The 26,352-nt window shown below is 45.8% G+C and overlaps 1 protein-coding gene across 14 annotated transcripts in view; it reads left to right on the forward strand.

Annotated features, from left to right (window-relative positions):
- Kiaa1217 (KIAA1217 ortholog) overlaps nt 1-26,352 on the forward strand; it is a 479,642-nt gene that overhangs the window by 312,517 nt on the left and 140,773 nt on the right. For all 14 annotated transcript variants that reach the window (XM_050152641.1, XM_050152630.1, XM_050152627.1 and 11 more), the window contains one exon: nt 17,967-18,165. In XM_050152641.1, coding sequence (XP_050008598.1) covers nt 17,967-18,165 — 199 coding nt within the window. The remainder of the gene's footprint in view (nt 1-17,966; nt 18,166-26,352) is intronic.

Below are 26,352 nucleotides of genomic sequence, written 5' to 3' on the forward strand. Positions count from 1 at the left end.
ATTAAACAGCTATTCTGTGTCTTCAAAGCCAGGGAGACATTTAGAAAGGCAGTGAAAGCAGCATTCTCCATCTCTGAAAGTTAAACTAGTTGGGAAGCAGTAGTAAAAAATTTCCACTGTAAATTCAAGAACAAGTATGTGAGCCACAACAGAGGGTAAGAGAGAACCTGATTCTACGATCTATGCTCGGTAAGACAGATGCCTCCCCGAGGCTCTGGCCAATGGGGACGGTGTTCATGGAGCACTCATCACAGCCGAGTCTTCCCTGGATCATAACAGTTTTTTATGCATGCATTTTATTGAACCACAGTTTGCTAGGTGGCTCCCAAGTCATATATCAGAAAATCTTTAACTTCTGAAGAAAATCAAGAACTTAACCTTTAAACGTTAACCTTTGAGTTCTAACCATCTGCCATTTCTCACTGCTACCCTAGACACCTGTGTGTTGCTTCTGCTGCACACACACTGTAGGGTACTTAGACTTGCTATTGAAAACTCAGAGATGGGGAGAGCTAAAGAAGAAGATTCCCTATCACCCATCACTTGTGCTATGGGCAGCATTCTGTTTTGTTCATTTCTGGAAAAAGATCTCAGGAATCTGACTCCTCAGTACAACAGAAACACCCATTGACTGTTTTTGCGATTTCATTTTGATAGCTGTTCAATTTTTTGTTAGTAGTGTTTGAAAAAGAATTATACTCCTGATTAATTTTACAGCATCATTGTTTTGCCACTCCAGTTATTTCCTTGAAGTATTGAATGAATCTTTGATAATCAAGAAGTTTAATCAAACTAGCATCTTTTGAAACCACCAAGATGGCTCGGTGGGCCAGGGTGCTTGCCACAGAGTGGGATGACTTGAATTTTCGTTCAGGAACCCACATGATGGAAGTAGATAAATGACTCCCATAAGTTGTCCTCTGACCTTCACACACAGCTATGCATGTGTGTGCCCTTTATTTACCCCAGTAAATAAATGAAATTATATTTTCAAAATTGTTTCCTTGCCACCTCTCTCAATATTTGGAAACTAAACTAGTTTATTTTCCAGTTACAGCCATGCATCAGCTCCTAAGTGTTACTGTTGACTTTGAATGGCATGTAGGAGTGGCCTGATTCAATTTCTGGGTTTTTTTTTTCTTGTTGCAGTTAAATTTTTTCCCACCCAGATGGAACCCACTGGGAGATAGAGTTCTCTGTGAGTTTCCTTTGTAATCTCAAAAACCCTCCATAGTGAGGAGCTAATGGTTGTTCGAGGCAAGGTCTCATTAGGCCTTAAGAACGTGTCCCCAACTTGAGAGCCTCCAGTGGTAGGATTGCAGGATGTAATGCCACGTCCAGCTGCTGGCTCCAAGTTCTTCCTCTTTTGAATCCATGGACTTTCCAGAAAGGGCTTCCTGCCTTCTAGCATCCTTGGGTCTTCCCCAGTCTACTGGGGAACTTTAATATTTTCTGTGTTTTCTTGGCTCTGCTCACTTTTCAAAGCCAAGCTGAGAATGAACGAAGCTGGAGAGTGAGGTCGGCTCCAGAATGTGGAGCCCCCACCGCACACACACGTACACACACACACACACACACACACACACGTGCACCTCACACACACACCACCAGCCTCACAATGACACTTATCTTGACAGCTGCTTTGTTGACATCACTTGCCCCCAACTATTTATTTCATGTTGTGGATCCCCCTGATATTGGGGACTCCTTGGCCTTGGTCTCCCTCCCATTGCAGGCTGAAGTCTCCTGTCTACTGCAAGCTATCACAGCCCGTCACCTTGGAACAGAAAGTGCGATTTCATGTAGCCCTTTGCCTCCGTCTGACTCCAGAGGCTCTTCAGACCTGTCATCCTATTTCCGTCTCACGCATATATTTACCTCGCCCCTCTAGGGCTTTATTATTTGTGGCCTGCCTCAAGGTGTGTCTTGCCTAGTTGATGAAGCCTGTAAACTCTGCAGCGGAGATTCAGGGAGCCTACAGCACAGCAGCCTTCTTAGCTCTGGGAAGTGTATATTCACTGGAAAGGGGGCTTTTATGAAGTCAGACTAGCAGGTAGTTCTTCAAATGGTGTCGCTATTTGTTCCTGTGAAGGCCCCAAAATGTTCTTTTACAGGTTGAAACCCCTCAGAGCATTCTGGGTAGAATATTTTAGCATGATTATTATCAGGAGATTTGTCTCAGCTTTTAATCATAACCTTTATATTCTAAGGCTCTTTTTCTTCGTATGACCTATAGCTAATGTGTGTGTCCTAAATAACATAGAAGCACTCAGACATAAATGTATATAGTGATGCACATATTGTATGTATAGAGGTAACTTGAATCATATAGATTGTGTAAACTTATTAGTGTTATGTGGTTAATTTTGTTTGCTTTTGCTTTTGTTTTTTTTTTTTTTTTGTTTCTCTGTATATCCCAGACTATCCCAGAACTCTCTTTGTAGACCAGGCTGGCCTCCCGAAATCTGACTGTCTCTGTCTCGCGAGTGCTAGGATTAAAGGCGTGTGCCACCCCCTGGCTGTGTGCAGTCAGCACACTCAATCTTACCCAAAGTGAATTTCTAAGAAGCTGTTTATTTCTCTGATTTTTGAGACAAGGTCTTTGTATAGCTCAACCTAGCTTTGATATCATGATCTCCCTGCCTCAGGCTTGCACATGCTGGGATTATAGGCATTTGTCACAACACCAGATTACAATTGATTTTTAGAGGCCCTGTATGTTGGTAGTCTACATGGATATATCTGAATTGACAGTCCTATACACCCAGAGAACATGTCATTGGGTGACGTGAGGTACAAAAAAATGATCATTCTTGTTTTAGAAATATGCAGATTACCTGTTTCAAAACACACAAATTATTTTCTACCTTAGATCATTTATAAAGTTTGTTTTCTTTGTGTGTAGTGTGTGTGCTCGTGTGTGTGAGTGTGTGCGTGCGTGCGTGGTTTGAGGGCAGGTGCACGTGCGAATGCAGGTATCCATGGAGTCCAGAAGAGGACACTGAAGCTGACTGGCTAGCATTACAGGAGGTTGTGATCTGGAATTGAATTTAGGTCCTTTGTGAGAGCAACACTCATTCTTACTGCTGAGCTATCCTTCTAGTCCATCTAGCTCAGGTTTTTAAAAAACGGAGGAGTCCAAAAGTAGATCAGTAGTATCAAAGAGAACTAAGTGCTGGCACACAAAGTCCTGCTCGGTGGCCGCTGGTTTCAAGCATCAGCACTCCGGTTCTGGATTAGATGCTGACCATCTTTTCCTGCCTACATTCATAGTGACTGTAGCGTCCTGGGTGGCAGGGTACAGACAGAGGACACTGCACACAGAACTGTGTTATAAAGACACCCCAGAGGCTATGGACCCCGGGGCCAGTGTTAATCTTCATGGTAGCTCCCATGCTGCCCACTAGCCTGCACTCTGACTCAGCAAGGTGTCCCATTGGTTGGGTTGGCTCTGTCATGTCCTCCATACCCCGTGACTGTGGGTCAGTGTGACACATTCTCAGGTAACATGAGGTGGGGTCAATCACACCTGTGTCAGGAGATCTGAGGAGACCTCTGGTAGTTAGGACTTGCTTTCAACGTTGTTTTGACAAATAAATGGCTGGATTTGCCACTTTGTTCCGTCGGGAGGGGTAATTATGCTCCACTATTATTATTAAGAAGCGTGTGAAGGATTAGCTGGTCTCTTTGGGCAGCCTACCCCTCTTCTCCTCCTGTTTCACGCTGTTTCTCTTTCTCCTGGTCATAGGCTTTGCAGTGTATGCTGGTGTCTCTGCAGGCAGAACTTGACATTCAAAGGTACTTGATGAAAATCGAGTCATCCCAGCGAGTTAGTACTCTGCCTTCCCTTTCTCTGCACTGAGCTGCCCCCTCATTTGTGCCCTTTCCACGCAACAGCTTGTGGTGCCCTGATTGCCGTGACCGACTAAACCAGATTGCCTGTATTTTCCTGTTTACCCCACTGATCCACAACTACCACGACCAAGCCTTGGGAATCATGCGCATTGTTTGCAGTGCTAGGAATGGGTATCGTTAGAATGAGCATAAACTGCATGCTTGCCTCAAAATAATGTATTTTTCATAAATTGGTTTGTGGGCTTGTAGAATGAGTGATGATGCAGAAGGCTGGAGTCTTTGCATGGCTGTTAAATGATGATCGTCCCCAGGGAGACCCCTTCCCCCCCCAGCTGACAGACAATTCAGAATCCTCTTGGAAGTAAACCAGAGTTCTCCTGAAGTTCTGGATTCACACGACTGCTGACTTGATTCAGATTGAGTACGTCAGTAATGGGTCTGGGTCACTTGACTGGCCCATGTTTCCATAGAGCGATAATGGGAACACGGGTGCTGTTCTAGAACTTCCTGAGTCCATGTGCTGTTCTAAATGCTGTCCCTCAAAAGGGAAGGTGTGCTTGAATTCCCCGTTTTGCAAATATGGAAATCGAGGCACAGAGAGATTACATAACTTTATGTGAGGCCATGGTGCTAGTGAGTGGCAAGGCTGCGGCTTGCCTCCAGGCTGTCTAGCCCCAGCTGTCAGTCCTTGAGTTATTACTGTTGCCTTTAAACTTCAAGGCCCTCCACTTCAGACTGTCTTAGTTTGGATCGTTCAGGCTCCCAGAGATGGGAACATCCCCAGTCATCTGGCTCAGTGTGGGGTAGCAGTGCCAACTGAAGCTGTGTCACATAGCCACCCACATCCTCTCTGTCCCCCACACAAACATGGGATTATTTATTTCCCCATTGTTTCCTGAATGTGCACACATCAGAACCACAGCCCTCTGCTGTGAGGCCCCAAATGCAAAGAAACTCGGGAAGCAGACTGTCTGTTTGCCTGTCTCCTTCTTGCTCAGTGTCAAGGACAGCGCTGACCTTTTCACCTTCCCTTTTTAGATAATGGCTCCTTTGATCTTCTGTTTGGAACAACAAGCTCAAATTAGAATGTTCCAGCTCCAATGGATAGACTTAAAAACTAAATTTGGGGCCGGCCAGGACTCACGGCATAACCCTTTAATCCCAGCACTCTAGGGGCAGATGCAGGTAGATTTCTGTGAGTTTGGGGCCAGCCAGGTCTTCAAGCTACTCAGTAAGACCCTGTCCTTAAAAAGTTAAATTTGGGCTTCACAGACCAAAAAGCACCACTGCCGTATCCCACAGTTGCCCAGTTCTGACAGGTGTTTATCCTTAATTTCTTCCCATGAGTTCTTAACTGTTTTATATTTCCATAATGAATTTTATAATTCATGCAGAAGAGAGGCCTCTTCCACTTCCTGGCATGTGCGCTGCACACTGAGCCGAGTCGCAGAGGGGAAGGACGCCACAGCGAGCGCCTCCTGCCGCTCACACTGAACTGTCTTTCAGATTTTCAGGACTTAGAGTTGATGCTGTAATGTGGGATTTCCTTTCTCCCATCATAAACAGTGCAGACTCTGGATCCCATTCCACTCTATTTTGGGGAAGAGGGTAGTGGGGATGGGAGCCCAGGATCCTGCTAACTGTCCAGTGTCAGGTTTTTTTTTCTGTTTATCTTACTTACGTTTAAAAGAAAGAAACCCTCTGCGCGCTCTCTCTCTCTCTCTCTCTCTCTCTCTCTCTCTCTCTCTCTCTCTCTCTCTCTCTGTTGTTTGTTTGTTTTATTTCAGATACTGTCTTATTCTGTGCCTTGGCTGACCTGGAACCCACTTTGTAGACTCAGTGAGCCTCAGACTCAAAGAGATCCATCTACTTGTCTCTGAGCTCCGCTCCTGCCCCGTTGCTGCCCCATGGCTAGGATTAAAGATGCCACCCCTAACTCTTTTCTTTCTTCTAAGCTTATCAACAAATCATTGCATTCTAGATAAGGTCCAACTGCAGCAATGAGTTTGGGAATTTCTTCACTGGAGTGGCAAGAGGATTAGGTTAGGGTTGAAAATAGAAGGTAGTTGTTCTCTTCAGTGACCAGCACAGGTCCTCTGTGACATGAAGTTCTGTTTGGAAATTGGAAGTAGCCGTTCTCCAGTCTAGCAGCATGGTGAGCCATTGGTGTGTCCTTCAAATCACTGTGGGATCCCATGAGTTATGGGCCAACCCTCATGGTAGGAAGCTGAGCGGAGCCACCCCGAAACTGTGAGAGCAGTACCTCAATGCTTTGTGGGGTTCACAGTCCACAAATGCTGTCCTGTGAGTTCTAAAACACTCTGCTTACCCTAACAACATCAGGTAAATATTCTGGTTATCTTAATTGTTTACTTTGTGTGGTCTGGGGAATGGAACCCAAGGCCATATCCACACTATGCAAAAAAAAAAAAAAACAGTCCCCCTCTGGGACAGACCCCTGGCAGCTCCTCTAGTGAAGTCGCTTAACTGAGAATTGATGCTCGGAATGGTTTCTTGTGTTTCACTAGTGTAGCATTGCTGGAATTAGTCTGTGTTCCACAAAACAGTGTGAGCAAAACAAAGGGCTTTCATATTCCTAAACTTGTCCTTTGCCTGGTTCTCCAAACCCTGCTATTTCATAACATAACGGAGCTAGGAACAAACAAACAAAAGGAACAGGATCCTAGAAAGGTAGCTGAAACTCCCAGAAAGTGATTTTAGTGATTGTCTGTTTCTGTTTTTTGTTTTGTTTTGTTTTTTAAGATTTTTTTGTTTGGGGGAGTTTTGTTTTAAGTGAAACTCACTGCAGTGAAGTTGAGCATGTGGTGGTCACGGTGGTGGTGGTAGGGGTGGGAGAGTCTGAGGGTGGGCTTCATTGTGGGTGGCTGTGCTGTCTAAGTTTATAAGGGACAGCAAAGCTCTTCCTGGGATATTTGGAGAGGGTCTGGCCACAGTGCTAATGGCTTAGTGCCTTCCAACAACTCCCTGAGGCCATGTCCTCTGTGGCTTTGTTAGGAGCAGGTAAGAGTTCCCAGGACACTGTCACTGTGTGTGCCCTCACTGCAGCTGGAAAAAAAGCCTGGTTGGCTCCACAATAATATAATTTGTCTTTAAAAATTGCACCCCTAGCCTAGGGCCTCACACCCTTCCCTAGGCAGCAGGGTGGGTGGGGGTCCGGGGTCCCTAGTCCACAGGGTGGGAGGTGGGGGTGTCTAAAGACGCCTTTGCTAGGAGGCTTCTAAGGTGAATCTCAAAGACTGCATGCAGGCCCCTTTCTTTTCATCCCAGCAGTAACAGCTATCCCCACAGACACCTTTTATCTCAGACCCTTTTAAAGCACATTCCTGTCCCTGAATTGCTGTGTTCCAGCAGCAGCCAGTGAGGACCTTGGAGCCTGGTGGCCTGTTCAAGCCCTAGCTTGTTTGTTTGTTTCCCTCCGAGGGAGGAAGGGATACAGTAATTGATTATAGACACCATGCAATAACAGAAGCCTCACCAGAGGAGGAAGCAGAGTCACAAATGTCCACCCTGTGATTGGCTGGAAATTGAGTCCAGCTGCTCCCTTCCTAACACGTTGTATTTTACAAAGTTCTTATATGACAAAGAAATACCCGACCCATGTTTTAGGAGACAAAAGTTTTTCTTGTTTTAAAATCTAAAAGAAACAGTGTTGTTTCCCTTCTTCCTGAAACAGACAAGGTTGGATATCATTGCAAGCAGACAGCCTGGTTTTATTTTGTATCTGAAATAAAAGGGGAAGGGCAGCAGTACAGAACAGCAGTCTGAACTGGTGAGATCCAGATGTGGAACTTGCTGATGACCTCACTTCGCAGCATGGTGGATGGTTGACGCTTTGTGAGGAAGGAGAAGGCTGGGCCTTAGGGGCTTTAAGTAGCTCTGACCTCAGGGTGGCTCTGTGGAGAAATCAGAAGTCCATTCTAAGTGTAACTGCTGAAGGGTCTGTGCTTTGCCCTAAGTGTGCAAACAGAAGGGCTGCGGGCAGGTTGACATCTAGTCCTGGCGAGATAGCTACCTGGCATTCTATCCAGGTGAGGGTCTGTGTTAATGTCCAGTCTGCAGTGCAGTCAATTTGAGCAGCAACCGAGGAAGCTCTGAACCACTTAAAGGAAAAACAAAACAAACAAAAACCAGAATCACAGCAGCTGTACACAACAAAGGGTTTTATAGTCCAGACTATTTAAAAAAAGAAAAAGCATTGCTAAAATTCTGATTTACCGGGAGTCCAGCTTTAGAGGCTCAGGTAAGGCAGCCACATCAGAACTACAGTCTAGGCAGTCTGTCTTGTTGGCTGTGGTTCCTCTCTCCTGGCTGTATCTAGTTTGGAGTTGAAAAGCCATTGCTGTTCTGGTTCCTGCCAATTTTGCATGCCATGAAAATCAGAATGTATTTCTCTTCCTGTGTTTTCCCTCGTGCAACGTGCCCTCATTAGGAGTCACCTCAGTTTTAGAGTAGACGGGGAAGCGGGAAGTGGGTATGAGCAGGGCCCCGATGGTCACCGGTCCTTCTGGATGCCCAGTGCCCGAGGAAAGTCTCCTCTTTCCTCCATTACACTCCTAACTGTCTTGCTGGTTCGTTATTCCTCTGATGTGTGAACACAATCATTCTGATTTGGAGAAATGGAGAACGCATGTTACCCATAATGCCAACATTGGAAGAAAACCAATGTTAATGTTTAGGTATGTGACTTCTCTTTCCTACACTGTACGAGAAACGTTCCCAGTAAACACCTCTGTTATGCTTGGTATTCCAGACTGAACACATTGGAGTTTGGTAATCGCCTTGTAAATTGTTCCTAGACTCACTGATTTGGTTAAGGATGGAATGTGTATACATCTGTACCCACAATTCCACATTATTCTTCCTTTAAACAACAACAACAAACTTTTTAAAATGACAACTGTTTCGTGTGTGTGTGTGTGTGTGTGTGTGTGTGTGCGCGCGCACATGTTGACACATGTGTGAAGGTCAGAAGACAACTTGTGGAAGTCTGTTCCTTTCCATCATGAGCCCCTGAGGGTTGGACTCATGCCATCATATGTGGCAATCAAATATCTTCACCTACTAAGGCAGTGGTTCTCAACTGTGGGTGGCCACCCCTTTAGAGGTCAAACATCAGATATCCTTCATATCAGATATTTACATTACGATTTTTAACAGTAATAAAATTACAGTTATGAAGTAGCAACAAAAATAATTTTATGATTGGGTGCACCAGAACATGAGGGGTTGCAGGATTAGGAAAATTGAACCACCGCACTAAGCCATCTTGCGGGCTCCACATTTTTCTTAATCTTTCTAAATCAAGCTAATCTTGGCTTGGCTTCCACCTATTGAGAAATATTCTCATGATATTCAGGGGAAACATTGTGCCCTTGGTTGGGATCATAAAGAAATTTTGGAAGCCCAGTTAGTCTGTTAAAGCTGGATGAAGGTTCTGTACCATGTGACTGCAGACAGCTACAAGGGACATATTTGCTAAGCTTCCAGATTGAGCGCCTGAGCATACCACACACCCGCCTTCCAATCAGAAGTCTTTTTGCAAATACAAGCAAGGTCTCCCCAGTTTAAAGAACACAGCAGTGTCACCATCAGTGACTCCTGACTGTCATTCTCTCATTGTTCTTAAAAGGTCACGCATTCCCCTTTTCAAACCCTGTTGGTAACTTCCATGTTCCCCAGACTCATTGTCAGACCTCTCAAAAGATGAAACTAGCACACAAAGGATGCTCTGTAGAGATCACGTTGTAGCCTGGTGTTCTTTACAGGCCCTGTCAACCCTGCTGCATAAGGTAGGCAACTCAACACATTTAGAAATGACAGTGTCATAGTACATTTTCAAAAGATTGCACACGTCTGTTTAAAGGACAGGGGCATCTCTCTTTTCATTCTGGAGCTGTCCCTGTCATCTGCTTCCTGGCTTCTGCAGGCAGGAACTTGCATGGCCAGAGCACAGGGTCCCACCTTTGTTCAAGACCATAGCCAACTTGTTGCACACACAGATGTCTGGGGTGCCTCTGGCCAGACTGTCTAAGGGCAGTGAGCAGTTGGCACTCCAGCCCACACATCCCCCTGATCTGACAATGAAATTGTGCACACGAGAGGGGAAACATGAAAAAGAAGATGCTGTTGTACTTTGCTCTACTGCTGAATGATCGGATTTCACTCCAGACCAAACATGGATGTTTTCACAGGTGAAACACATGAATAATGTCTGGGCACTCTGGGTAGAAGAGCGGGGGAAGTATTGATATACTAGCCTTGAAGAAACAGGGTATGGGCAGAGTTTATCAGGGAAAATTCATCAAAATAATCATGGAAAGAAAACCATTAACCTTTGTCCAAACAAAAGAATGGAAATGTTGATTTTCCAAGCTCAAGTAAAGATAGTTGAAGAATGTCAGGAAAGTTAAAAGTTGGCATCAAATAAGGGCTTGAACTTAAATTCTCGTCTTTCTACAGGGCCTGGAAGTTCTGCATTGCTGAGACCTGTCTGGGGTTCTTACTCCCAATATGAAACACCCAGGAAGACAACAGGCACTCCATCTTGAGTGGGTTGATGCCTTGTTCTTAATTGATAGTCGAGCTCTTTAGTGCCTATGCCCATCTTTTATAATGGAAACAAAAGTTGGTTTATTAGCCTCCACCTCCATTTCTCTGAGTCTTTAGAGCTGAGACCATCTGACAGTTTCAAGATCGTTCTAGAACCCCACTTCTTTTATATTGCATTTATATTGCAGTTCTCACATCCACTGACACGTTCAGTGTGTTTCCTGCCTTGGCCGTCGTCACAGCGATAGTGCTGAGGGATCCACGTTCTCCAGGCTTTGGTTATTCTGGCCTGGCTGCTCTCAAAGGGCAACTAGTTCTGGGTCCCAGAACTCAACTGAGAGTGGCAGGTAACTGGCCCAGAGGACAAAGACCTCAGTGGATGCTGCCACCAGTGGGATGTCTGTAAGGACAGTAGCCCTGGAAGTCTGGTGTGCTTCACAGAGCTCCATGTCTTCCTGCCCATCTCCAGTCAGACACTCAAAGACTTAATGAGAAGAAAGAATGAGAGTGAGAGGCAGCTGACCATACTGTGGACCATGGAAAGGACTCTAAGCTAACACAGAGCCTTGGAAAGGCCGTCCCTAGTAACTGAACTTTCTTCAAAGATGAAGTATTGCTAGAGCAAGGATGGGAGAGAAAAACTAAAGTTCATGCTTGATTCATTATGTGATAATCTCTGACTTTGTTCCTAGTGACTAGATGGTTCTTTTCAGTATAAGCAAGAATTTTGACTAGCATGAGTTGAAAGTTTCTCAAGTGTCGTGATTCAAAAAAAGGAGGCAATTAACCAGGGCCAGGAATGAGTCATTCTGAATACATTCGCATTGTGTTTCCGAGTTCTCTGTGGCAAATTGGGCATCCATTAGGATGAAGGAAAAGTTCATTAATGCAGTGTTGATTTTTCTTTTCAAAGCAGACTGTGATCTGAATACTTTGGCTCACCAGACATTCCACTGTTCCTGACAATTAGCATGTTAAATAAAGCTTTGTTTCAGGTTTATTTTTCTGGACCTCAGCATTTCAGTTTAGAGTTTAAAAGGTCTGAAAATAAGAATGAAAAAACATTGGTGATTATATCTTTGATATCCTTTTCTCTTTGACTACAGTGTTCAATGCAACAGCATCATGCTCATGTGTGCACTCTCTCTTTCTCTCTCTCTCTCTCACACACACACACATATACACACTAAGCACACTAAGCACAAATCTGATATCCTAGTAAAGCATGCTGCTGGTGGTTGGTGTTTTGAGTGCATTCATGCCGACAGGAGGCAGGCACAGCAGTCTCCTGGATTAGTGTCATGACAGAAAGGAGATCTTAGCATGGCCTAGCAACATGTTTGTATGGAGCAGGTACTGTGGAGTCAACAGTGTATAGGATGTCTCAGTAAGCTAGTTTTTCCCCCCTGGGTGATATCATTTTTCTTTGTGGTATATATACCTTAGAGTTATGAATATTTTTTTCTTTTTTGGCCAGAAAAGGGATTTTAAATAGCAACACATGAGCCAACTGTTGCCCAGTGAAGGTTATATGTTGACCAGTTCTTGGTAGAAGGTGATCTGGATCCAGCATCTCTGGAGTCCTGGTTAATTAACTCCGCAATGAGATTGAGATCTGAAACCTACATACTGAGCCTGGTTTCCTTCCATTGCTAGCAGTTCAGTGTGCATGGCTTAGGTACTGTTTCCTCGGTGGCAAGCACTGTTACAAAGCTACAGTAATGGTTAAAAAAGATTACCAGGTACGAGCCATCTGGTCCAGGGCTGATGGAATCTGCAATGTTAGTTCTTTCCTTTCCTCCTTCCCTGTCATTAGGAAGAGAAGATGCCTGGAAATTTAGTCTAAGATGAAAACGTGGGAGAGAGCCATATGGATCCCCTTACACCATCTCTGCTCAGTGAGATCAAGTTCTCTTTAAGGAAGAGAACACTTTAGAAAGGGTGAGTGGGTTGGGTGACTTGGCTGCACAGACCACCCTGTTCTCATTTGTGTTTGTATGGTTGAGGCACTTGGTGAACTGAGGAGTGATGTGGGAGTCCCCTCTTGGTGCTGTGATTACCATGAATGAATTAAAAAAAACTGCAGTGGCCTGTTGATAGAGCAGAACTTAGGTAGGCAGAGAGGACTGGACTGAAGGCTGGGAGAAAGAAGGGTGGATACAGAGGACGCTATGAAGCTACCACTGGAGATAGATGTGCTGGAACTTTGCTGTAGGCCACAACCTTGTGGTGATATACAGTTTAATATAAATAGGTTAAACTAAGATGTAAGAATTAGCCAATAAGAAGCTAGAGCTAAGGAGCCAAGCAGTGATTTAAATAATATAGTTTCTATGTGGTTATTTTGGTTCTGGGTGGCTGGGACGAACAAGCAGCTGCAACAATTGGCATCCAATATGGCCAACTAAATCCACTTAAAAACATAAGAGAGCTTGAAAAGGGGAATTCTAGATAACAAAATACAGAGTTTAACACAGCTTCTTGCTGTTTGCTGGTAGCAGGCAGCAGCTCCTTTAAGAGAGGTCTTACTGAAATGGAAATGCAGGGAGATTTTTGTCCTGGGTCACCATGGAATTACAAGGGAAATCCAGGGTTAGGAACTCTTGACCATTGCTCAATTGACCCAGAGAGTGCTCCATCATCCCCTGCTCCTTCTCCAGCTGAGCCTAACTCTCAGTTCTACTGCAGAGGCTGCAGAGCACATGCTGGGCCACCCAGGGTTCAGAAAAGGCTTCATCTTATGCAAAATAAGGCCGAAATCTGAAATCTTGTGAGTCGCCTGCTTCCCTTTTACGGAACATTAAACACACACACACACATACACAAAAACAGGTGGGTGACACCTTTAATTCCAGCATTTGGGAGGAAGAGGCAGGCAGGTCTCTGTGAGTTTGAGGCCAGACTTGTCTACAAAGCAAGTTCCAAGACAGTTAGGGTTGTTATCCAAAGAAACCCTTCTTGAAAAACCAACCAAGCACACATACATACAAACACTGTACATGTACATGTTTGTGAGTGTTCACATGAGTTTGTATACAGCATCAGGTCAGAGGGCAGCATCAGGTGTTTTCTTCAGTGGCTGTCTACCTTGGTTTTTCTTGAGATGGGGTCTCTCATTGAACCTGAAGCTTGCCAGCTAGTTGGTAAGGCAAGCCACCAGGATCTCCTTGTCTCTACCTCTCCAGTGCTAAGATGAAAGGTGTGCGCCACGGTGCCATCTTTCGCATGAACTCTGGGAAACTGGACTCAGCTCCAAGTGTTTGTGCAGTGAGCACGTTCCACCTGAACCATCTCCCTGTGCCCTTTTCCTTTCCTATAGTTATATTATCGGAGGGATGGGGCTTGAGTTTGTTTTGTTTAGTTCTGGGGTTTAAACTATGTTTAAATGTTGCGTGCTACCCTGGGCCATCGGACAGGATCTCTTTTGACTTGTTTTCATTGTCTCGGACTTTGCAAACCTAAGCAGCATCCCTCTGTATTCTAACCTCCTCTAGCTGCTTGATGCTCTTTGCTGGTCTCCAGAGAAAAAGTGACTGTTGCTCATGTCTGAGTAACACAGCAGCCTGAATGGGGAGGGTGTGGGGGTGACTACTAGAATCGGTGTTGGACAGTACTCGTTTGCTAATGAGGCATAGACTCTTCTGGAAACCGTGAGAGAACAAAACTGGAACTAAGGGCCAAACTAGTTGCAAGCTTCACACTCCCTACCTCCCACTCCCACTGGTGACTGGAAGCAGAAAGCCCCAGGGTTGCTTGCCTGGGCCATTGGCCTGAGCCTCTCATCTGTGATTCCACCACAAGGCTGTGTTGTCTTCTCTCTGTGCCTTCTGCATCACTTTCCTAGTCTGTTCCATATACACAGGTAAAGCCCAGGGTGACTTCTGAGGAAAAGAATTTGATCGGCTTCGTCATGCCTAGGTGGCTATTGATTGAGCCTGTTGGGGGAGAGCTCACAGCACCCCAGCACCTGCCATACTCAAGCTCCACTTTCCCCATCCACCTTTAGTTTTTAATGTTACAGTATTGGGGATAAATCCCGGAGCCCACCGATCTGTCCTAAACAGCGCCCTCTCTTAAAGCCGCAGTTCTCTCCTGTCCTCACAGTGGGATGCCCACGTGGTTCTTCTTGTGTGCTACGTATATATGATGCTTTTTGGTTGTTTGTTTTCGAGACAGGCCTACATTGGCCTGGCACTTGGATTTACTGTGTAGCCGAAGATGACCTTGAACTTCTGAGCCTTCTACCTCCACACCTCAAGTGCTAAGCAATGTCACCAGGCCCATGCAGTGCTGGGAGTGGACCTATAACTTTGTATGTGGTAGGCACGCCCTGTCCCCAGATTCTGGATATGCAGTTCTTGGCCCCTAAGATACACCTTGTATACTAGGCATAGGCTGAGTAGTCCACAAGCACATTGTTTCAATACATCAGATCATGGGGTATCTAATACCAGTGCCAACAATTTCTGTTGACTTTGCAGCAGTGAGCATGTGTCTGAGGGGAGGGTTCATTGTCTGAGGAGATTGTTAGTGGGCAGGGAAGGTTTTCAACAAGATCCTGATGACATAAACATCAAGAGAAGCACCCCTTTCGAACCAAATAGTCTATATATAGGAAGTTAGAAAAAAAAACTCCAGCCTTTTCATCTCTGTTTTTATATTCACTTACTGCTGTGATGACCCTGAACAAGAAGTAGAGATTTGATGTTTCATTTTCTTCAAGGATTATTGCCTATTGCAATGGGAAATAGCAACCTATCACCCGCACGCAGTGCTCAGCACAAGCTGCTAGGATGGCCACAGCAGAGGTGATGAATGCAGCTGCTTCACCTGAAGGAATCTCAGTGTCTGCTATTTTGCTAGGCTAAGTGGATCTCTCCTCTTCACCTCCCTGCCTCTCCCGTTAGGAAACAGCTAGCATGAGATTCTGCTTAGCGTAACTCAGAGGCTCTGCCATTGGTGACCATAGCCATTGCTCCACGCCTTAGTGAGGTAGATAAGAGAGGTTTAGTCCTATTTCCTTAGTTGGATAATATGCTCCGTCTGTCACGAAGAGTATCAGTTCCCCCTAGTAGAAGCCAACTTCATAAAATGTAAATTGGGAAATAATCTGCTTTGGAAACTTGCGTATGAAAATGAACTTAAAGGGGGTAATTTGCCTATTAATAGCGTTGTTTCTGGCTGGAATCTCGGTTCACAATCTCATTCTCTTGTGGCTGAGTTTTATTTTGGATATGCAGGCATCTCTAGAAGACACATTCTTGGGGGTCACGGGAGGGGAAGAACTGACTGTGTGTTTCCCTCTGTGGCCTTCCATGAGGTGCTGGAAAGAGCAGCTGTCTGGGTAGTGCAATAGGAGAGAGAGAGTGCTGTCTTTACAAGGGTCCCCTAGTGGTGTCATACACAGTTGTGACATCACTCAACAATCCGTAGCTAAATTATTAAAGCGGGAAGACACGGAATTTTCTCTTGATTTTAAAGAGAAGTAAAGAGACACAGAAATTATCTCTTGATTTAAAATAATAGTTTCTAGTTCTCACCAGAAGAACATGAAACAAGCACAGATCATGGGATAGCGTGGTTTCAGAAGCTGCACAGGTCACACGCCCAGGGCACCTCAATGCCTAGTGGACTGACATTCTTAGGCAGCCCAAAAGAAATCAAGGAAAGGAACAAACCAACAAGCCTGGCTTCTGGGGACCGCCTATACTTCTCTGCCACCCCATCAGCTCCTTTGGCATCTTAGTTAGGAAAAAGGCACCTGCCTGGTCCTTCTAGATCAGTTTGCGTCCTAGAAGGTGCCTGGGGTCACATGGTGCAGGTCAGCATTGGCCAGAGGTCTGAGAAAGTTGAGGTCATGTGCCCACTTCTCACAGTTCCCCAAGTTCCCAGCTCCTCTTTTCTGCCCTATAGCCTGTATCAACCCCCGTCTGCACAGCAGCCACAGTGATCTAGAAAAGCATCTTTATCCTGCTGTGACCCCCATGACTCCACTACTACCACCAATCTTGGATGGCGTGCTTCCTCCTATTGTTTCTCATTCTCTCTTGTGTTTTCAAGACAGGGTTTCTCAGTGTAGCCCTGGCTGACCTGGATCACACTATATAGACCAGGCTGGCCTCAAACTCAAGAGATCTGACTGTCTCTGCCTCCCAAGTGCCGGGATTAAAGGCGTGTACCACAACATGCAGCCCCCTCTTTTCTCCTTAGTGTATGTTTCCTTCTGGATTATAAACACCATGAGGAAGGATGTCATGTCTGTCCGCTGTCTCATTCTGTCCTTTGTCCCAAGCAGGAATGCCTGGAGCATAGTGGGGGTCTCATGAGTATTCACTGGACTGTGCATGAATGTACCACATGATTCATATGTGTACTTCTCTCCTAATTCTCTTGGGTTATTTACTTCACCAGTTAAATCAGGTGCTGTTTGGCATCTCCTAGTGCTGACATTCTTCTGGTCTCTGGACAACACTCCCCCCATCTTTTATGTTCAGGGGATATTTTGCATACTCCCTAGCATAGCAGTCTAAACAGGTAATTCACAGCGAAATTCAATTAGGCAGTGTGTGGATGGGGGTATCGACTGGGAATTAGCAAGAGAGATTAAAAAAAAAGCTGGACAACTTACTAAGAATCTCCTGCCTCAGAAGAGAAATAATCAACAGTGTTATTAACATCATCCTCACAGTGCTATCTTACTGAATTTTTAAGCACATTTTTGCTTGCTTTGTTCATTGTTTTGATTTGTTTGTTTCTTTCTTTCTTTAATTTTTCAAGACAGGGGTTCTCTGTGTAGCCCTAACTGTTGTGGAACACACTCCATTGCCCAGGCTTGCCTTAAACTTAGAGCTCTGCCTGCCTCTGCTTTCTGAAAGCTAGGATTAAACCACCATGCCTAGGAAAGATTAATTTAATTTAATCCATTTGTGTGTGTCTGTGCATGCCCCATTTACGTACCTGATACTTGTAGAGGCCAGAAGAGGAGTCCCCTGGAACTGGAGTTACAGGTGGTTGTCTGCTGCTGTGTGGATCCTGAGACTTGAACCTAGGTCCTTTGGAATAAGAGTCAGTGAAGATTATTAACCCTTGAGCCATCTCTCCAGCCCCTGGAGGGTTCTTTAGAGAATACCGTGAAGAACAGGTTGTATCCAGTTTACCCTGGTGCGAGTCTAACATCCACACTGGACACCTAGAACTGTGCACAGCCCCGGCTTTTGTGCATTAACAGTGCGAATCTGTTTGACGAAGGTAACAGTTCTCCATTATCCTTTCCCACAGTGCAGGTTTGTCCCCAAGCTGCTTGAAATTGCATTTATAGGGTAGGTGTCCAGTGACCACAATTCTTAGTAAGCTCCTCAAGGACATTTTGTTTTCTGGGAATTGACACCACTGACTCCCAGAGTAGTCCTTCTGATGGCTTTCTTCCTGGTCACAGCTGGCATTGGAAATACGCGGCAATGATAAATAAATTGATGATGATGATGATAATGATGATGATGATGGTGATGGTAATAACGCTTTCTTTACAATGTCTTTTGCAGACAAAAAGCCCCAAGCTGTCCCACAGTCCTCAGCCTCCCAGTTTGGGAGATCCAGTTGAGCATTTGTCAGAGACATCTGGTGACTCTTTGGAAGCCATGTCTGAGGGAGACGTCCCAAGTCCTTTTGCTAGAGGAAGTAGGACTCGAGCGAGTCTTCCCGTGGTGAGGTCGACCAACCAAACAAAAGAAAGATCCCTGGGTAAGCTTCAAAAACAATTTCAAGTGCCCCGTTCTTACTGCATGTGAATGTTTTTATACTTCCAACCATTTGCCCCTGGACTCGGTTATACAAACGCTGCCGCTGGGAAACTTTGCTGGCTTATTATTGTGATAGTTTCCCATCGCTGACAATTTCTGGAGATAACTGGTGCATAAAGAAGATTTATTTTGTTTTACTGTTTTAGAGAGTCCAGTGGTTCTCAACCTTCCTAATGCTGCGACCCATTAATACAGTTCCTCATGTTGTGGTCACCGCCCAACCATAAAATTATTTTTGTTGCTACTTCATAACTGTAATTTTGCTATTGTTATGAATCACAATGTAAGTATCTGATATGCAGGATATCTAAAATGTTACCCCAGTAGGGTCGTTACCCACCGCTGAGAACCATTGCTTTAGTTCATGTTTGACTGGCTCAGTTGCTTTGCTTTGGGGCCTTCAGGATGTCAGTGTTTACAGAGCAGCAAAGTTACTTACCTCGTGGCTGCCAGGAAGCAAGAAGGATGCCTGCATAGCCCTAGTCTATTGCTTTATTCCTATGAGGAGAACAGACATCATTGGTGGGACGTGGGGGAGAACAGAGCTATGGTGGGGCTCAGATAGGGAAAGGAGGGGACAAGGGTCTCCAGTGCTCTTTCTTCTACTTGGCCACACTGTCTTGGGGTGTTATCACCTCCTAGGAATGCTGTAGGCTGGTGAAGAAGTCCTTTTTTGCTGATATGTAGGCTTTTGTGGGGACATTGAAGAGCCAAACCAAAGTGAGCCTCAGGATGAGCTGATTGGTTTTCTGTCAGCCTGACAAGAGCCGGAGTGACCAGTTAGGAGGAAGCTTCAGTTAAGAAACTTAAATGCCTCCATAAAATCAGGCTGAAGGCAAGACTGTGGGACATGTTCTTAATTAGTGGTTGATGTGGGAGAGTGCCATCGTGGGTAGTGCCAACCCTGGCCTGGTGGTCCTGGTTTCTATAAGAAAGCAAGCTAAGAAAGTCTGTGGAACCAGCCAGTAAGTAGCACTGCTCCATGGCTTCTGCACCAGCTCCTGCCTCCAGGTTCCTGCCCTGTTTGAGTTCCTATTCTGACTTCCTTCACTGATGAACAGTGGATGTGTGAGCCAAATAAACCCCTTCCCAAGTGGCCTTTGGTCATATTTCAACACAGCAATAGAACACAATTAGAACACAAGTGTTATCCATGTGCTGAGGAACTGTCTGAGGTCTAGACTGTTTCTTGGGCTGGGCGCATTCTGAATTGTCTAGGATTAGCAACTTTAGCCACCACATCGCTAGTACCTGCCAGTGTTCTTAGACCAGGGAACACCAGGGAACACCGAAGGGTGAACTTCCAGGTGAGCCTCTTCTCACCTCCCATACCACACCACAGTACCAAAGGGCACAATGGTTGATGTAAACTCTCAGCCTGCTCTCCCATCCTGGTTTGTTGATGAGGAGGGCTTCTCAGGTGTGGCGCTCTCCTTTTAACAGATTTTCCCAAGAGGCAGAAGATCTCTTTATGCCTTTACCACTGGTAAACTCCCCTCTCCCCCTAGATTAGAAGTTCATTTTTTATCTTCCTATGCCTTTATGCCCCTTCTTAGCACCATAACAAAATGTCGGGGTTATTGGTTTAGACTACCTTGCCCACTGCTCTGGCATTCCACGTGTCTCACCTGCCGTTTTAAGAGCTTCAGGCATGTGGAATTGCGGGTAAAGAGGGGACAGCAAAGGGGCCAATATATAAGACAGCTGAGTTCTGCCTTGTAAAACCCAGCAAATTGTTGCGGGAAGATTATGGAGAAGATAGGTGTAAGTGGGTACCTTGACTTTGTTTCCTTGTTGCAGAGAGCAGCCAGAGAAACTGCATTCAGATGGTATTCTAGCCATTCCATCACAGGCAAAACAAAACAAGGCTAGTGTTGATGTGTGGTTTCACTCACTGTGCTAGCTACCTTAAAAGATACATTAGTGTTTTTATTATCAATACTATTAATATTCTTTACTTTCACCCAGTCATTTGTATTGTTGTTGTTTGTGTATATGTGTTTGTGGGTGTAGGATATATGTGTGGGTGCTGGTGCCCACATGCCGTGGCATGCATGGGGAGATCAGAAGATAACTTTCCTGAGTCTATTCTCTCTCCCTAGCTTGTTTTAAAGGCAGAGTCTTTCCTACTGTTTTTGCTGAACTGGCTGCTCCGGGCTGGCAGGCTCATGAATGTCTGGAGGGTTGGTGGGGTTACAGATCCCTGCCAAGTGCTTATCTCTACCTGCCGAGCCATCTCTCTAGCCCTCTGCTGTTTATTTTAATTGTCCACATATATGAAGCACAGTATGGAGTGTGCTCATACACGGAAATGGTGCATTATGATCGAGTAACGACACCTGCCATTTTATCATTTCGTCTCTAATTAAATCTTAAATCCAGATGTGATAATTCTGTGTACTTTGGGGGTGCACTGTGATGCTTTGTCACAAGTACACAATGGGTCCTGATTGCATCAGGGTAATTAATATTTCTATTGTCTCCTTATCGCCATTTTCAGTTTTTTGCTTTTGAGTCCTTTCCTTCCTATTATTCATCAAACAAAATTGTTATTGTGAGATCGGGCTGTTGGCGGCTTTGCACTCCAGGCTGGTGAGAGGCCCTGCTGATTCCTACATCAGTCCAGTCAGAGTGTGCACCGCTGCAGCAAGCGCTCGGTATCACAGTTAACACTCCACTTCAAGCTGGGTGTGATCCTGCACACCGGAAATCCCAGTCCTTGGGAGGCTAAGGCAGGAAGAGTTTGAGTTTGAGTAAATTCCACACTTTGAGTGTGGGTTACATAGTGAATTTGAAGCCAGCTCGAACTGCCTCAAAAAACTTTCTTCTTTTGTTTTTATTTTTATATACAAGGGTCCTTGTTTGGCAGATAAGACAAGGTCACAGGGAATACTGGTGTGTGTGTGTGTGTGTGTGTGTGTGTGTGTGTGTGTGTGTGTGTGTATGACCTGATAGTTAAATCACAGAGTCAGGAAATCCAAGCCTTACATCCTGTTAGCTCCATCGTACAATGACATCTCTTGGATGCCCAGGGGCTGGCATGCAACTTGGGGGCACACTACTCAGGCCAGCGAGATGGCAAGACCTTCCTGTGGCTACCAGGCTGCAGCTTCCACCTGGATCCAAAAGCCTTCCGCTTTCCTAGCCACAGTCACCCTTGAGGCAGAAGAGAGACTGGCAGTGGAATTTCTCCTTTGTGCTTTGCCGGAAATGGGGCGGGGACGGGCGGGGAGGGGGGTCAGGCCTCTGTGAAGATTGCCCCTGCTTTGCCAAATAAAGTAAAGATAAGAAGCTCCTGTGTGCCTTCCCCCATCCCTGGGAACCTGAGCCTGCTGGATAATGGACCCTTTGTCTTCAAGGGAGGAATTTCCTCTGGCGGCCACAGCAGCTGGCCTTGCAGGTGCATACCTGCCCAGCACAGGAACCCGGCCTCCGGCAGAGAGACAAGAGCTGTGAAGCAGTGATACCCACGAAATTAGTGAGGGGTCATTTCTGGTTGTCTGTGCTTCTTCAAAATGCTCAGCCTGAATTTAAAGCCAATCTTGCTGTGAAGTGCCTATAAACACATGGTCACAGCAAATTAGGGATATTCAATGTCCAAGTTCAGTTCAGTCACTTCAATAAGGGACACTTGTGAAATTTTTAACTTTCGGAGAGAAACAAAGGGGACACAGGGGGAGGAGAGGACAGGAGATGAGAGACACGAAAAATTTGCCCAAAGGGAGGCTACCTGTGGCCTCAGAAAAGGAGGAGGGCATTGGGCCAGCAATGTTACTGCTGCCCTTGAATGCCTCCTTGTGGCCAACTTGGGAATTTCTCTGGGATTCACCTGGTGTCCAGGGAGCTTCCTGAGGTTGATAAGGCCTTGAAATGAGGGGGGAAATGTGAGTCACCAGGAATCTGCAAACACCATCTCCTTTTCAAGGCCCTTTCCTGGCCTTGCCTTTAAGGAAATCCCCTTGTGCCTGGTCTTATTTAATTCAGACAGGCAGAGGAATGGTCCCTAGAGTCCCAGTAAGCAGCAATGACACCCCTCCCCCGTGTCACAAACAGCTAGACTCGCAGGCAGCTGTGAACCCACCAAGCCCCAGAGGCATGACCTTGTGAGCCCACTAGAAGCCATGTGACTTTGGGTGTCTCTGTGTTGTCATATTGAGAATTTTAATGCATCGTCACCATATAGATGAGTAGTTTTCAACCTGTGGGTTGCAGCCATCAGAAAACACGTATTTCCGATGGCCTTAGAAACCGAGACACCACTAAGTAGCAGACTTACAGTTATGGAGTAGCAACAGAATGATTTTATGACTGAGGGTCGTGGCATTAGGAAGGTTGAGAACCACTGTTCTGGTTCTGTCCATTTACCTTGATCGTCAAAGACTCCGCCCCGCCTCGAAATCAAAAACTTTTAGGCCAGGAGTGGTGACCCAACTGACAGCCTTACCCTGATGTATCACTGTCACCCGCAGCCCCTAGCCGGTGAGAGAGCTGCCTCTTGCTGTTATTCTGAGCTGGGCATGCAACGCTAAGGAATCACCGGCTATAATAGAAAGTATTTTCCCTTCCCAAAGATCTTCTGCATCTGCTCACTTCCCCTTCACTCCCCACTAACTTCTGTCCTCAAGTGAGCTTCCATGTTTTCTTGCGGTTCATGTCCTTTTAGCACGGAATAATATCCCATCCTCTAGGTCTGCCAGTTTATCCATCCATCCTCTGAAAAGCATCTTAGCTGAGTTCAAGTGTAGACGGTTGTGAATAAAGCTGCTGAAAAAATCTATGTGTAGGTTTCTTTGAGTAAATTCCAGATAGCAGGATTATGGATTGTATGGAAAAGTTTTTGTTTTGTATTGTTTTGTTTTAATTCAGTTTTGTTGTGGGTCCCTTTAAGGGGCAGGGATAACTCTTACAAGATTTGTTTTTATGTCTGTGTGTACACACACATGCACATGAGTGCAGCTGCCTGCAAAGACCAGTAGAGGATGTCGGATACTCTTGTGAGTCACCCAGTGTGGTTACTGGGAACCAAATTCAGGTTCTCTGTGCGAGCAGGATGCTTTCTCAACTGCTGAGCCATCTCTCCAGCTCCCACTGCAGGGTCTGAATTAACTTTGAGTTTCTATCGTTAGATCAAGGTATCACTTCTAGTGATTGCTGAGGTATTTGTAGAGACCTTGACCTGTGCACTAGGGGCTAAGAAATGGATTATTAAAGATTGCTGCGGAACCCCGAGTAGCTTTCTGTGGGATCCCGGCAGGCAGGCAGGGGGCAGGGGGTCCCCAAGAGCAGCCAGTCCTAGGCAGGGACTATGCATGAGACCATACTGCAGGTCTCTGAAGGTGGCTGGTCCCCGGCAGTGTCCTCTGCAGAGAGCCATGTGGCAGCGTTGGGCGGGCGGGCAGAAGACAGACAAATAGGCACACCATGTAGAGTAAATTTGGATATTTATTTAGTGGTTATAAAAGGGAAGGGAGAAGGGCAGAGAGGGAGGGGGAGTGGGGAGAGGGGGAGTGGGGAGAGGGGGAGTGGGGAGAGGCAGAAGCTGCCCCCCAAGAGGAAGATGGAGAAGAGATGGAGATTAAGGCTGCAAGCCGGGAGGGAGTAGGCATGGTTTGTCTCTTAAAGGGACAGAACAGATAATTACAGGCTGTACCTCAGGGATTTTATACCATTACCTCCCCAGGTGTCACCCCCAGTGTGAGCTACCATTGCTGCCTGCCCCTGGCCACAGAGCCTAGAGTGGGACCCTGTGCTGGTGACTTCCCTGTTGCTGTGACAAAATGCCATGACCCAGAGCAGCTTATATATGGAAGAGTTTATTCGGGCTTGTGTTCCAGAGGGAGAGCCCACAGTGGCAGAGGGGCGTGGAAGCAGGGAACCCGAGCTCACTTTTCAGCTGCACACAGGAAGCAGAGAGTAAACCGGAAGTGGCCTAGACTACAAACTTCCAGAGCCTGCCCACAGGCACGCACTTACTTCAGCAAAGCTCTACACTCTAGTTCTAAGAGTTCCATAACCTCTCCCAACAGCTGTAGACACCAACTGGAGACTAAGTGATCAAATGTAGGCGCCCTTGAGGGTTTCTTTCAAACTTCAACAGGCTGAGTGGGGAAACCTGCTCTGGCTTACACTTCTATATGTAGCAAAATTTGTCATCCTAGTCCTTCTTAGGCTATATGGAGGCTTGGCACCATGATGGTGGAGTCTGAACTGGATAGTCCTCAAACGTCTTCCTCCCTGGAGAAGAAGAAACCTTCACACATTTGCTTGGAGATAAGACTGCCAAGTTTTTTAATTATTCTATGTGAATAATCTATGGTTTCTATTGCTTCTCTGTTTTTTAGAGTGGGAAGAATTTTGAGGGGCTATGCATGAGTCATTCTGCAAGGGACTTCTAGTATATTTGGAGAGGAATTGAAAGCAATAAGACATATATAAATGCATGTGTATGTATTAACTACATGTGTTCACATAGCCATAAATGTAAGCTGTTCTCTGTATTTGCTAGTTCTGAGTCCTCTGATATAACCATCTGCAGATCAGAATTCTCCCGAGACTGTGGGTATAGCTCAGTAGTATAGTGCTTTTCTAGTGTGTCCAAGGCCCTAGGCTCAATCCCATCCCTAAAATAAAATCCTCTGAAAAAAAATAAATTGTATCTATGCTAACTGTCCACCATTCTCTAAACAATACAATAATGATTTAAGTAGATCTTAGGTTGTGTTAGGTATTCAGACCAATCTAGAGATGTTTGGAAGTCAAGGGATGTGTGTGCATTATAAACAGATTTTGTCAGATTATATATAAGGGACTTGAGCATCCCCAGACTGTGGTATCTTGTGAGATCGATGCTGAGGGGCAGCTACTGCAATGAAAGATGGAACTTCTCATTTGAGAGAGTGAGGCGCAGTCAGATGATGTCTAAGCCAGGCCCTTTCTAATGCCTACGGCTAGCAAAGAGACAGCGACAGGAAAGAAATGTACTCGGCAGCTCTGGTTTATTGCACAGCGGGTTCCAAAGACCTCAGCCTGCTTCACTTTCATCAGTCAGTGTGTTCCCGACCTGCTCCTACCATTTGAGTAAACACTCACTGACCTTCCCGACACAACTGACGCCATTTCTCCTCCGACCTCTTGTCACTGGAAATAGAAAGGGTTAAGAGAAAGCCAGTCTCCCCCAATGCGAAAACCACTTTCCAGTAGAGTTTGGTTTTTGAAATAATTTCCGTGAAAAATCAGCCCACTGATATTAGGTCTGCAGTCTTAATGATGGAGTAGTGTCCTTTTAATCATGGTGCCTGTCTGGAATGCAGCCGTCTGTAGGGTTGGTGTCTGGCTGCTCCTTAGTTGGCCTTCGGGGAAGGGTAGCCACAAGCTGTCCCCACCCCTCGGTGTGCCCTCAGGAATTTGCAAATGATACTCATGAAAACAAGAGCAGCAGCAGCAACTTCCTTCTGAAGCAGCAAGGTTTTGGAGGGCTGACCATACCCCAAAGGCACAGCCTTAGAGAACAGACCTGGCTAAGCATCCCAGCAGAGGGCCTGCCGTGCCTGTAAACATAGACTAAAAAGGCAAAAACAATGTTAAACGGGATAGAAGGGTTAAGGCCGGATGGAGGACCAAATCTGCATCTGCACGACTGCACTGCATAGGAGGTGAGAGCAGAGCGGACGGTGGAGAAACGCGCTCCTCCATTGGTTCGCGTCTTCTGTTTTGTTCGAGGCAGGGTCCATTCTTCGTTGCTCACTACCGTCTACATCACGCCAGCTAGCCTTCAATCTTCTGGGGATCCTTCTCTGCTTCCCATTTCCCTGTGAGAGCACTGGAATTAGAGATGCATACTCTGCCCCCCAGCCTTTATATGAGCCCCGGGGATTTGAATTCAGCTCCTCATACTTGTACGGCAAGTGATTTTCCTGCTGAGCCGTCACCGTGGAGCCTGATAGATAAAACGTTTTTGACATTTGTTTTTCCAAGTGTTGTCAGTGATTGCCATGCAGTGTTGTACTGGGGTGGAGAGATGCTGGCTCAGCAGTCAAGAGCACACACTGCTCTTTTAAGAAGACTGTCTTCAGTTCCCAGCATGGATGGGCACCCGCGTTCTTGTTTGCATACCCTCACACGGAAACAT

This window comes from Alexandromys fortis, unplaced genomic scaffold (assembly GCF_014885135.2).
Source record: "Alexandromys fortis isolate MF-2015 unplaced genomic scaffold, M_Fortis_MF-2015_v1.1 scaffold_54, whole genome shotgun sequence".
Classification (NCBI taxonomy): Eukaryota; Metazoa; Chordata; class Mammalia; order Rodentia; family Cricetidae; genus Alexandromys; species Alexandromys fortis.